The sequence below is a fragment of the Myiozetetes cayanensis genome, unplaced genomic scaffold (assembly GCF_022539395.1).
Source record: "Myiozetetes cayanensis isolate MyiCay16 unplaced genomic scaffold, myiCay2020 scf5-8, whole genome shotgun sequence".
NCBI lineage: Eukaryota > Metazoa > Chordata > Aves > Passeriformes > Tyrannidae > Myiozetetes > Myiozetetes cayanensis.
In genome coordinates this window covers 60,014,597-60,028,772 of record NW_026087742.1, presented here as the reverse complement: position 1 = coordinate 60,028,772, position 14,176 = coordinate 60,014,597, and the positions used below count along the sequence as shown (strand labels likewise).

Here is a 14,176-nt window from a genome sequence, read left to right as displayed (position 1 = left end):
CTGGTTTCTAGATCAGAGAAAGGCAGGATAAATTTACTCACTTTTAGATACGCATACACACACATTTTATATCTGTATATATAACACATAAAAATTAACGAACATTTGAATTTGCAACAGTGTAAATGTTGCCCCTAACAGCAAAGAACATTCATTGAACAGCAGTCTGGTTTACGTAACCAAATACCATTTAGCAATAAAACAGTAATTGATAAAACATTTCAATGCAGCAAGAAACATGCAACTTACTACGGCTGGTGAAGGTACATGAATACTTCCTACAGACCGAGGGCGAACATGATTTACTAAGTGGCAGAGAACTACACCGTCCATCAGAGCTGACCCCAGGTCTTCAGGTAAACAAATCTTTAGTCTTGTTTCTATGTTCTGCAAATAAAGAAGGCATGCACACTTTGACATAGAAAGGGTTGAAGGGGAAAAAAGGGAGTATATATCCTCATCTCCTGTGCTGTAGACACATTTGGAGTTTTGATTTACCAAGAAACACAATTCCTGTATAGAAAATATTTAAAACCACATCTGCATGCAATTAGCCATGTGACTGCATTACATGTGCCTCCTTCCTTTTACCATTCACCCAAGTCTTCTATTTATCAGTCTTGAATTTCTTTATCACCAGCACATTGAACCAGAACAACATTGTGCTAATGACTGTACAAGCAGAGAGTAAAAACCCACCTTTCTCCAGTAGTCTAAAAATTACTTAGGAAGCATAAGAGTGATCAGAAAAACAGGTAAGGCAAGGCAAAACATTCAGAGACAAAAGAATCTTTGGATATCTGTTAAGTAAAATGGAAGTCTCATTGAAAATAATTTGATATTGGCAAATGAAATATTTTTGAAAATATTTGAGAATTTAAAAAAAATAATTAAGATTGTTATATATGATGAGTTTCCTGAATTGTGTTCCAATCTTGAAAATATTCTAACTCTATACTTAGAGGTAATTACTTCCATTATCTTTAAATAGCTATTTCTTACTCCTAGTTTAACCTCCTTAATATCATTACTCTCTATTAACACATTACCTCAACCTGTACTGGTTGAATATGAGTATCTATGAATAGATAATTCTTTTTAGAATCAAAGGAGAAAGTAGTCTGGAAGGGATTTTTGAAGGTTCCCTGGTCTAACAAATTTGTAGTGACACCGTAGCCTTGGTTAGTTAAGTTTTGGATATTTGTAAGGATGGAGAGCCCCCAGAATTTCCAAGCAACTTTCTTCAGTGTTTTACTGCCATTATGGCAAAGAATTTTCTCCTTATAGCTACTTGAAATTTCTTTTTCTGCAATTTGTACCACTGTCTCTCATTGTTTCACTGTTTGTCTTTGAAAAGCCAGGCTTTATTTTCTCTTTTACTGGCCTTTGGGACAGTCGTGATATTCTCAGCACTCTAAAGCTAGAAATCCAAGTTAAAGAAATCCAGCTCTTTGGTTCTCCCTTACACATCCTTTGTTTGGGTGGCCTCACCATGAAATAACCTCCCCTGAGCATGATTCACTCATCAGTCTAATGTTTTGTTTTCACCTTGGTTTAATTCATAAATCAGAAAACATCTTGGGTATATAAGTTCATAAAAGAATACACTTTGAGACTTTTACAAAGTCCTGTTACAAACAGATTTATATAAATTAATGAACTAAAAACTTCTTCCTTAAAACACTGATTTATCTGTTGTGAGACTATTCAGCATAGACAGGCTCCACTTTTTTATGAGCACAGTGCATCTACAATTCCAGTTCAATGCCATTTCATGCTGGAGGTCAGGGTTTAAGACTAGATTTAAATAAAATTGAAGACTCAAAGCAATTTCTTTTAGTTTTGTCACCACGCAAGAACTGCTCTCTTTTTCAAAAATCATCCACACTACAACATCAGACAATTTGTCCTACTTAGCATGCCAAAACTACTGACTGTTTACCTTTTGAGTGAAAAAAATCAACCAGCATTTCTTGCTAGACTGTACTGCTCAGTTGTACATCACTCTTGAGATGACAACTGTCTGAAGTGACCATAGACCAAATGAACAAAATCACATGGAAGAAAACTAAGCGTGTCTCTGAAGCAAAGTATTTTCTGAGATGGAACAATTTCTGCAAAAACACACCCATTCTACAGAAAAGGGAGGAATGTATGAAAGAAACACCAATGTTCTCACAATATGTGTCTTGGGTGAAGTGGTTGAGCTAAAGGTAAATGTGCATTTAGATTCCTAAATAAGGAGCCTGAGTAAGGTACTAGTTGTTCCTTCTTGTTTAGTGCACAACTTGGTTAAGGCTGCAAGTTCTGTGTAATCTCTCTAAATGCTAACTTACCATGAAACAATTCAAAAGCAAAATATACTAATGGGTATATTTACTGAATAAAGTATATACTTACTAACTTATATGTTCTCCTTGACTTGTGATCAAACTTCTCACAAGAAAAAAAAGAACTTCTATTCCATACACAATGTTTCAGAGTAAGGGCAAAGAAGGACAGTGCATGGAGCTGAAGGTCAATAACACATTAAACCAATATTATTGGTATTATCTAATATGAATACTGTGTAGAGAGGTCCTTATTACATGTCCATAATCATGCCTGTATGGTGAATAACCTTGTTCTACTTTTCACTAATAAACAAGGCAGGAACATTGAGGACATTACTTATGATTATTTTTAGGAACAATTACTTGGGGACTTGCTACATACTTATGGTAATGCTTAAAATAAATGTAAAAAGCTGCACTGATGGTGCTGAATAGACTAGGCTCAAAATAACTACATCCTACTGCAGTTTATTACTGCTACTTTCATTTTCTTCTCCATCACCAGTAAGTCTGTCTCATCTAATTCCTGCACCTTGTCCTTCTGGCATCATTCAAGTTTAGAATTAGTAATATTCTACATTACATCAACTACATTAAATCTTCAACAAGATCTTTTTTGTTAGAAAAAATAAGCAAGACAAATTTAAGATTAATTCATACTTAAAACAAGTGAGGGTCTGAGGTAAGACAATGAAAATACAAAAGTCTGCATAGTTCTACATTAAAATCCTGCCTTTTAAACAGTATTTGGTAAAGAGAAAAAAATGAACCCTCTTGCTTTAAAATTAAATCATAGACAGACACATTATTTAAAATAAGTTCATAATTTTGCAATTAGCAATTCCATGAAGCTAATAAGATAAGAACAAATAATCTTGTAATCCAGTTGTGATGTCAAAATCACCCATACTTTCAGGATTTGCACTGCATTTAAGACTGCAATTATACCATCTATTCTGTTGCTGATGTGACATAACTGGAAACCTTGACAGGTTCAGGGTCACGACATTCCTTGTGGCAAAGGTTGTCATCTTTTTTTTTTACGCATAAATAGGTGACACACAGACTCTCTGCAACCACATGCAGCAATTTTTGCATCAAGTTCTAGCTTCTATATACAAGATAATGTATCAGGAACCACCTTCTGTATTCAGATCTTCAATTAATGGAATATTCATTTAATTTATAAGAAAGCTGTTGTAAGCATTAGCTATCTGTTTTCAGCTTTAACTAATAAATTTCATGTCTTTTACTTGTAAAACTCAAGATTTCTCCAGCTGTTTGGAAATAGTTTCTAGATCTCTCTCTTAAGTGATCACTTCATCCTTTCTGATTAAATAAATGGTTAATTCCAAGTGTAAGGCATGCTGATTAACTGTATGTCATTCAGGTAACTCTCATTATAATTTTCCCATTTTTACAAAACCTGTCCTGAAGTACAGACATCTGATTGTGATAAAGCACTCCAGGAATGGTCTCACCAGTGTAATTTGCAGAAGTAATATTGCCTCATTTAACCTTTCTTACATTCTCCTACTTCGGCAACTTTCCAAAAGGAAAACTTCAAAAAGACATTCCATCAGCATAAACTAATTCTACCAATACTCACATACCTCACGTAGCTGTTCCACAAGCTCTCTCTCTTCTCTCATCTGCTCCATTTTCCTTCGAATTGTAAACTGTGGGTCTATTGATTCCAAATTTCTTTGTGGTCTTAAGAATACTGTGGTTTTTAAAAAGAGAGATTTTAGTTTAAGAACGAACACTATGATTTATTTATTTCTAAATGAAGCAAATCCTTAGGTACTACCTCCAGCAAAAACTGTTAGAAAATTTCTTTGTCCTCAGAAGGACAGGAAAATCTGATCTTGGATTACAATCATGAATGATATTTTTTTGATATTGCTCTGGACAGCTTCCTGTACCACCAATGGAGTGGATAATTTCTGAATCAAATCCTAATCTCAGTGGGCAAATTTTGTCAAGATGATTTAAGCACCAGCATCACCCCTTAGAGAGTCTGATCTGTACAAAACTCTCTATCTTAACATGGCAAGAAACATCTCTTATTCTTTGAAGTAGAACGTTCTCCTACAAGATGCTGAATTGTGTAACAAGCTGAGATGAGCCTCCTACAGAGAACAAAATGCTTACTAGATAAGATTATGCTAAAAAAAAACCAAACCAAACCAACAAACAAACAAAACCCAACAAAAAACCCACCACCCAGCAAACAAACATTAATGTAGGCAGACTTAGCCATTCAGTAACTCTGCCTACATTAGAACGCTGTATTGCAAATGTAGCACTGCACGAACTCTTTGCAGTACTGCTTCCCACCAATCCTGTCGACTTTATCACTTTGCCCACATGCAGTTCCTTGAAATAATTACATGACATTTCCATACATATGCACCTCTAGACTTCCATTTTTGTGGTCAATGACTGTTTTGAGTGGTTTGGAAGAACAAGATGCATGGTCAAAATGCAACTGTCACCCGTTTGCCACTTTGCCATTTTGTTTCAGAAAATGCAACTGTCCCATGTTTGCTATTCAAATTATAGGTCAACTAGATTATTACAGAAAATTATACTGCTCAAAAGAAAGAACTGTTTTGTATCATTATTTTCATGTCTCTCTCCTGAATGCAACATGAAATGCTAAGTATCACTTAATGATGCGGAAAGCACAAAGCCTAAAAACCTCTGGTTTTATATATAGCTACTGCACAGCCTCAATTTTGTTAATTTAATGCCATTATTGAATTTCTAGGACAATTTCTAGGTCGATAAGTAACGGGACAGAAGAGAGGAGACTTTTGTTTCCTAAAAGGCACATCAATGGGAAGTGTAAGAACTGCTAATAGCAACTACTAGAGGAGTGAGAAAAGATTAATTACTCTTAAATGTAGGAAAAGTACACATGGGTGCAATCACAGTCACAGTTTTAACTTCTCTCTGGCAATTGAAACTTTCTACATCTGTTAAATCAGTAATTTTTAGAATGCTATATTAAAGGTTATTTGTTAAACTAAACTCCTTTTGAATAAAACACCTAAATATTACAGTTTTATCTTAGTAAACTCTATTCTTTTTGATGTCACCAGAAATCCCACTGGCAGAGTAGGAGCGTGTCCTGTAGAAAAGTGCAGGACTAAGAACTACAGACAGTTCTGTAGCTCAGTTCCCTTCTCCAGGTGGACTACATATCTTCATCAGTGTCACCATTCAGAAGGATCCACACACAGGTGCACACATCATAAATAAAAACTTTCATTATGCTGACTTCTCACACTTCACAGAGTAGCAGAGCCATGCTTTAAGATGCAAGAGGTCCACACTTGTACTGACATTTAATCTTTGTCTGTACAGAAGGCAAACTGCACACTTGGAATTGAATTCTATATCCAAAGTACAGTGCATCAACAGATCTGTGCTTACTAACATTTTGTAGACAGGCTACACATAACTGACTGCACATACCCAAACATACAAAGGCTGTTAAAAGACTTACATATGGTGAAAAATATATAAAATGTTATTTAATAAAGCATCCAGTTTAGTATGGCTACAACAACAACAAAAAAACCCAAATCCCAAGTTTTCCAAGTGCAGAAACTATTACAAGTGCAGACTTCTATCAAACTCCAGGATTGTACTGTATTGAAGTTTCTGCATTAGCAACTCCATAGTAATTTATTGGAGACTGCTCCTAAATTTTGAATGGGTGAAATAAAAATCTCCTATCACATGTATTAAAAACTGTAGTTGCAATTTCTAAGATTTTCTAGTTCACTGTAAAACTCTAATAATTGAGCTTTCCTGGCTCTCATGGATGAAACACATCTAGATAAAATCATGCTTGAAGAGTAGTAATATGTTTAAATGTATTTAAAAGCCACTGTAGCTTTATTATCAGTAGCAACATTTCAAATTATTCTCTACAAAAGCATTAGTTCAGAATTAAGTTCAATTTTCATAGAATCAGAATATTATTATGGTCTTCATTCAGTTTGGCCACAGCTAACCTTGCTTAGGCCTTTGCAAAGTCAGTATTAATGTTCTACTAGAACATTCCAGTAGATCTACTTCCTTCCAATTTCAGACTACAAACATTCGTTACCAAAAACTATCGGCATTATTTTTGTCATGTCCATTCTTGAATGAGACATACATTCCATCACAAGGAAAAAAGCAGACTAATCCCAGGCAGTGAGAAGCTACAGTTAGAAGTTTCTCAATTAAATAAGCTTAACTGATTAAAAAACAAAACTTAAAAAAACCCCACACTAAAAAGCATTAGCTATAAAGGGTTCAGTTATACACTGAATTAAAGAAAAATGTTCTAATACAGGAAGTTTTGGCAGTCCTGAGTGTTGCTTGCTTTGCAGCATTACACACATTTTCCAGCAAGGGGAGCCCATACCTCACACACACACATGCCTGAATGTCTACTTTTTACTCTTTCGAAGAGTGAGTTTCTGCTTTTTGAATCCATGGTCAACCCATGTTATTCTGTAATGCTTCTTCCAATAATTTTGTTTTTAAGTATTTTGCACAAGTTTCAACAAGTTAGACATGTTAATAGTTAATAATACAATACATATTCAACATAGAACAGTCAAGGACAAACTTCCTGGTGAAAATTTTCATTTCTGTACTCAGTTCCAATGCACCCAGGTGCACTATCAATTGCATATAAAGGAATTTAGTGTCGTGAGTACTTAAGTCTGACAACATTATCCTTCAGGTAAACCATAAGATGATTTAACCTGACTCTAAAACTAAGTGACAAAGAGAAGGTTGGACTAATGACAGGTCAATGAAGATGAAGTCAGGTCAAAAGTTTATAGTTATATTTCTCTTTGATTGATTTATTCACTCTAAATAGCAGAAAGGCAATAACCCCAATTAAAAACATATGTAGTTATAAAAGCCATTTTCTGTTGTAACTTCCCAAGGTAATAAACACTAATATTTGCATTTGGCTCAAGATGTGAATGGCAGGAGGTATCGATCTGTTCCAAATGCACAAGCACTAGTCTGTAACTGCGTTACTCCTTTCATTTAGAAGAGTAAACCAGTAAAAAATGTAGATTAACACAGATGAAGTGCTGCATTAACAGAACCACCTCTAGGTTTCTCTGTTAGAATATTCATCAGCAAAATGTCAAGTTAGTGTCATATTACCATATTAAATTCAGTTTTTCAAGTTCGCAGTATCAGTTCTTCTATTCCACACTTATTTCCTTTATGGAGTTGATTCCTTACACATGCTGTCTTTTATGGTTTTATAATTAAGAACACTGTGGCAAATGACAAATACTGTCAACTAATGAACTGAACTAAGAACAAAATGCCTGCAGTGAAGGGGCTTCAGTCCTTAAAGCACTTAAAGTCTGGGGTGGTACAAGTGTGACTTCTAGAGTGGCATCTGAATAGTCAGACAGGAAAGTTTCCTCAACAGTAAACTAAATATTGACATTTATCATTCATATTTGTGGTCTTTTGGTTTCCATCTGAAACTTTCAACAGTTTCATTACCTTCTAAATGCCCTTCTAATTTAGAGCACCTGGAAAAAACAGTCCTACTTTAAAAAAAAAAAAAAACAACACTAACCCAAACGAAAACATCTGCCTACTGAATATTTGCAAAGGTTCTATTTCTAGGTTCTAGGTTCTATTTCTTTCATCTGACATTTAACTATTGATGCAGTGTAAGATCCTGATAGCCCAAACATGGCCTAGTTTGCATACTAGTGCCATGACTTTATGTACTATGGCAATAAGACCCTGGGAAAAAAAAAAAAGAAAACAAAAAACAACCAAAAGCAGCAGTAACAGAAGTCGTCTAATGTACCTGACTTTCACTATGAGCAGAAGTTTGACAGCGTATTAACAGTTTCTTTTGGACAGAAATCACTTTTATTGCTTAGCTAATTTTTTCAGCTTTGTTTCTTCAGAGATTTTTCTTCTAATTAAGTTAGTTATGCACCTGCATCAATAAATGCAGATGGGAGTAGGATATTTTAATAGTATCTATAAAAATATGCAAAAGAAGGGTAACAAAATTACTGTTGTTTGAGTGCAGCTTTTATAAACTCTTGAAAGTAATACAAGCAAATAAACCTACACTGAAAATAGTTCTTGGGAGTGTATGTGAAAAGTTGTTTTGCCAGACTTGAAAACAGGGACACTCTTCACTCATTTACTTTCAACAGTACATATTCTACAGTAAATTAGCATTCATCCTTTGAGGTGTTTAGTCTTATAGATATCCCCTGAAGAGTACGGTCTTTCATTCTTAGCCACAAGGGGCATTTGCCATATATTCATGTTTCTGAAAACACAAAATTAAGTAAATTATATATGGAACACCTACCATTGTCACTGTCTCCTTCAGATGGGATACTGTAGCTAAAGTTGTCCCATGTTTGTGCCTGTGTAAGTGTGTTGAAGGAGATAGGAGGAAAACTGAGGGATGGGTCTGCTGGAGGGGAGTGATAACCAGTCCAACCATGTTGGGTATAAGGACCAGAGGGGAGATAAAAGTGGGCAGTAGCATTTCATATATGGCATTAGGATTGTATGGTAATGACAAAGATGTAATTCAAAGGTGATTAATACAAAATGCATAAAATTTTGAGGAAAGAATGAAAGATGGTGCAGGATAAAAAGAACGAAGAGTTAAATGTTAGTATTTGCAAATCATACATTATATGCGCAGTTAAGCCTGTTAAGCTTAGCAAGATCATTGTAACCACAGCACTTCACACAACTCGTTTACGAAAAAGTTTTAAGAAAGAGTACCCATAGATTTTACATAATTGCCTGACAAAAGCCTTGACTCTGAATCAGAATTTACTGCTCTGAGTAAAGTCAGCACTGGTAACAGAATATAGACTTATGGCATATGACAAACAGTCTTCAATTATGCTGGCAATCAGAACTCTCACTATTTTCTAAAGTACACAGATAATGCAGTTAGAGAAGAAAACAAATGGAAGGAATAAATATCCAGACATTAGAAAAACAGTAGCTAGCACTCAAATGAGGGGAAAACACTGTCAAGTTTTAATGATTACTATATGTTTCAACAAACTTGAAATACAAGCATGTCCACCATAGATACTAACATTGTGCTTCAAATCCTCTACAAGCTCCCAAAGCTGAAGACACTAGACTCACGAGTAAGAGCATGCTACATAAACAGTTGCAGGGGAACAACTTGTCACTTCAGAACACAAACTGCTTTGTGACTTTGAGTTTTGTCAGTGCTTGTTTCAGCCTCTGACAGTACAAATTTGTTTGTGTTGCAGTCACTTTGCTCAGTAGAAAATAAGAAAAACTGTGACCTAAAAATGGCACAGAAGCAAAAAATATTCTTGATTGCAAGATCTATTAGTAGCTGTTCAGACTTGAAGGTCTGGTATATTAAAGATACTGTGGCAAGACCTTCGCAACTCTCAATTTCAACCATTCTGAACATTTTAATCAATTAATGAATAAAGGAGGGAGATTTCAAATTTATTAGCTATTTTGATGGTTCCTTTTCAAGGAACAAAAGCACTTCCCAAGAGCAAAATATGGTTCTAAGAAAACTGGTAATTATTGTTTCTTTTCGATAGTATTTTTTAAGGTTTCCAAAATTAATGTGAATTTGCAAAGTCCATACTCTATGAAAGTATTTAAAATACAGGGGGAAATAATCTGAAAAATTAAAAAAATCCTCTCTCTTTTACGTTCTATGTTAACATCTGATCCTTGAAAAGAATCTGTCAAGAAATCTAAATACATTCATTACCTTTCAAAACATTTTCTTTGGGGACTTTGGGTTCTTTCTGTCAGCCATCAGATATGAATTTTCCCAATGTTTTGCCTAGTTTTAAAATGAAAAATAAAAGGACCTTCAGTCCTGAACACGTATCAGTGTGTACTAACACAGAAGTTTAAGCCACTGTGGTTTATCCTCTGGATGCACTTCCATTTGTGTGTGTACTTCAAAAAAACTGGAATCTTTACCAGACATAGAACAGTTTACTTTCACCTTTCCAAGAGACATAAATCATTATGAAATGAGGAGGAGGGGGAAAGTCAAATAGAAAGCAACATTCATTTAAAATAGATGAAAATAAACACAGTGAAAATAAACTCTCAAATTTCTGAAAAAATATGGCTGCATATATTTTCATTGAAAATTTGCCACTGTTTTTTTCATGGAGCATGATATACGCATTTTAGTTAGAACACTTCAATGTTCTTTTAATCTTGCACTTGGTTTTTAAAGATTTATAGAAGCAACTAATTCAAATGTAAGTTCTAATGAAGTTAAGTAGTTAAGACTCATTAAAACTATTTAACTTCATTAGAGCTTACATTTCCAATGAGTTTTAACGCTTCTCCTAAGGCCATGAAGAACCTAAATGAAAAAGGCTATTAAAATAAACTACAAACTAAGCTGAACAACTTTCCTAGATTACAGAAATGCTGGACCACTACACTAGTTCAGGTCTAGGGCAATAAAGCAGTATATAATTAAGAAGTGCAAATTCCGACAGTGATAGGATGGTTCAAACTCACAAAACTTGCACAAAATTTTAAAGGAAACACAATAAAGAAACTATAGACCTGGCAAGCTAATCAGCTTTAAAAGGAAAACCATGTCAGTATTTTCTGTCATGTACTACTTTTATCTGTGTATTTTTTTTAATGTATTAGCAAAACAATTTTTAATTTTATTTTTAGAGCAATGCTATGATGGGAGTAGAACAGGAAACAATATGCAGCTTTACTATGCCTTTGCAATGTTTCATTTTGTTACACAGTACTACATAGCTAATATACTGTATTTTTATCTAAAGTTGGAGCTCAAGTTTTACTGCTGCCAAGTTCCTCTATTTTACCATGCTGTAAACTTAATGTGACTGAAACTGTATGTGATCAGGCGACTGTTGCGTCTGACACGGAAAAGAAAATAATTTCAGATTATCAAGTTTACTGCAACCCATACTGTGACCAAAGACTACAGTGTAGTGCATACTACAGTATCGGCATATTCAAAACTATTCAAATGTATGAATTTGAATTAGCAGAGTGCAGAAAATAAGCTGGTTGTAACCAATTGACTTTGGTTTTCAATGAGGCTATACACAGCTGCATTATATCGGGGGAAGAACTTTGGGAGCTGTGCACACCTAGTCTTGCATCATGTGACTTGAAAGCTTTGTTGCAAAGGACTGCAACCATAACAACCAAGTATTTCTAAAAATTCTCTTAGAAAGAGTCAATAGGCTATTTTGCCCTGACCTATTGCAGTCCTTAAGTACAGGAAATCTTGACACACTGATATAACCAAGATGTGGAAGCGCACATTAAACTAACACTTGAACAAGAAATCACGGTCTTGCATATTCTCCCACAAAGCTGCTTCCAGTCCCTGCAGCAGATTTCACTGGCCACATCCCATGAAAGCAGCAACATGGCGTTTACTTTCACACGTCTTCTCCTAACAGTGTTATTGCAATGTTGCCACTGGACTATGCAGTTTGCAATTAATGTTTAATTTTCAACAAATCCTGAAAAGACCCTTTTGCTCACCATTTTTATATTTTTATAATTTAGATATATATAGAAATAACATAATCTCTAAATCATCAGGAACAAAACTGAGCCATAGTTTAACATTCCAACAATCTAGGAAATGCAACTGAACAGATCTGTCAAACTGTGTGTCATAACTACATGAGAAACTCAAAAGTATCTTCCGTCATAAAAGAGGTTGGTTCGGTACCATTTTCCTTGGTACTTGGTACCTTTCCTTTCAAAAAAATCCCTGCCAAAACACAAAAAATCCACCAAATCTATGGGTACAATTTCATAAACATTCAAAAAGCTAAATTGCTGCCATTGTTGCCATGGTATTTTGTTATGGAAACTACAGGCTTGTAGTGGTTTAAGAGCAGTTGCTTAAGAGCATTTGTGGGGAACGTGAGAAACCAGAACTACAGTCTTAGGATGCTGAAACATACTGAAAAACCTAAAGTTACTCTTTAGAGGAGATGTGAGATGACTTAACAATATTGACTACCTCAGAACAGAGACTGAGTTAATCATGTTTTCAAAGGAAGTTGTTATCCAAGCTCTGGAATGCATCTGTATGTTTGGGGGTTTTTTGTTGTTTACTTTTTGGTTGTTTTTAAATAAACTGCTGCTTGTTACAAAGATTGGTGGTTATTCAGATTTAGTGTATTGCAAATTCACTAAACTCAGCTGCTGGATGAAGTAAAGATCTGATCTTCCCATAATGCTTGATCTTTACATAAGCATAAATACTGAAAGAGTCAATGAAGGGAACAATTTCAGAGCAATGTATAAGTGTCTTCCAAACAATTATTCAGATATATTATTCAACAAAATCTCAACTGTGTCACTACATACCAATCAGGAAAAACTTTTATTTCAATTAGTATGTAGCACAGATGATAAATATGTATATACATATAAAATATGTATCATTATATACAAACACATATTTTTTTAAATGTACATACATATAAGTTTATTAAAAAATCTAATTTATTAGTAAGGGATGAAAATTGATCCATATATAATATGCCAAATATATACTTCTTACAAATTTAATCTTGACTCACACCTATAAAACTTTAAAATGTTCTGATCTTCTGACTATTGTACAGTAAATGTTACATTGCTGCCTTCTTAAGGGAAAAAAATAGACACCTAATAAAAACACAGATATAAAAAAACCCAAAACAGTACACACAAGTTGATTAATTGTCTTTCCCACATTACCTGATCGTGGCTTCAGGCCAAAAGGGATTGTGGTGTTTGTAGTAGGAGACATTGCTGGACTTTTATCCTTATTCTGTGTAATTCAAGAACATAAAGTAAGAGTAACATCCAGAATATCTCAGCATATCTGCCTATGTAAAATGCAAAAGTTTCTGTATGCTACAACTCCACCATAATCTGATCACATTATAGCCTCAAACGTCTGATAATCTCCCTTTTTTATTGTGCCCTACTTCTCTGCTGGAAAAGATGAGTTTCTGACAAAAGACAGCAAGATATTCCCCCTAGTTATAAATAAGCTCAATTACTTCCCAGTTTTCTCCCATGTCATCATTGGTTCCATGAAACATACATTCTGTGGCAGAGTACACTTAGAAAAAGAAAGCAAAGACACGTTTTTTCCCTAGATATGTTTGCTGCTTTCACAGAATTAGTTACCATTGTGCATGGTATTTTCCATGCAACACTGAATTTCTGCACAAAAAGCAGAAAAGGAGAAATTAAGCATACACCTCAGAGCAGGATCACCCTTGACCCTAAACTAGGTTAAGACTTACAGCAGGAAGAATGGAGTAGCAACATACAGGAGAAAGTGAAGTATAATCATCATACCACTAATGGTAACACAGAAAAAATCCTATGACCAAAATTCATAATAGGAATCCCATTTAAAAAAATGATTCCTCTGGCAGCTGGGAATTATGTAAGTCCCATCACCAAGACTGGTGGAAGGTGCCTGGGTGCTCATGAATTTGTAGGATACTCATGCACAATGCAGCGTAGAAGGAAAAGCCCTATTTCTGCATAAAAAATATGAAGAGAAAAAAATCTCTGTAAGGAGCTCCCTACAGTTTCCGTTTCTCAGTCTTCTGATGAGATTAGCACTGTGTGAGCAATAGATTCAATAAAATCATACTCCCCTCTGAAACCTAATAAAGGACATGACAACTCTGCAAAAAGAAATTGCATTGAAATTAACAGAAAGTCTTGTCAATCAAGGAAGAATTAAACACCAAAAAAATTAAAAAAAG

At 34.7% G+C, this 14,176-nt stretch overlaps 1 protein-coding gene across 9 annotated transcripts in view; it reads right to left on the bottom strand.

Annotated features, from left to right (window-relative positions):
- The window catches only part of LRCH1 (leucine rich repeats and calponin homology domain containing 1), a 113,046-nt gene that overhangs the window by 21,822 nt on the left and 77,048 nt on the right, over positions 1 to 14,176 (bottom strand). For 4 of the 9 annotated variants that reach the window (XR_007631120.1, XR_007631122.1, XR_007631124.1 and 1 more), the window contains 4 exons: positions 13,146 to 13,218; positions 8,716 to 8,823; positions 3,947 to 4,056; positions 250 to 387 (listed from right to left, as the gene is read on the bottom strand). Coding sequence is in view for 4 of the 9 variants with exons in the window: in XM_050334056.1 (XP_050190013.1) it covers positions 250 to 387; positions 3,947 to 4,056; positions 8,716 to 8,823; positions 13,146 to 13,218 (429 nt within the window). In the remaining 5 variants the exon portion in view is untranslated. The other 5 variants (XR_007631121.1, XM_050334057.1, XR_007631123.1 and 2 more) reach the window with 3 other exon arrangements.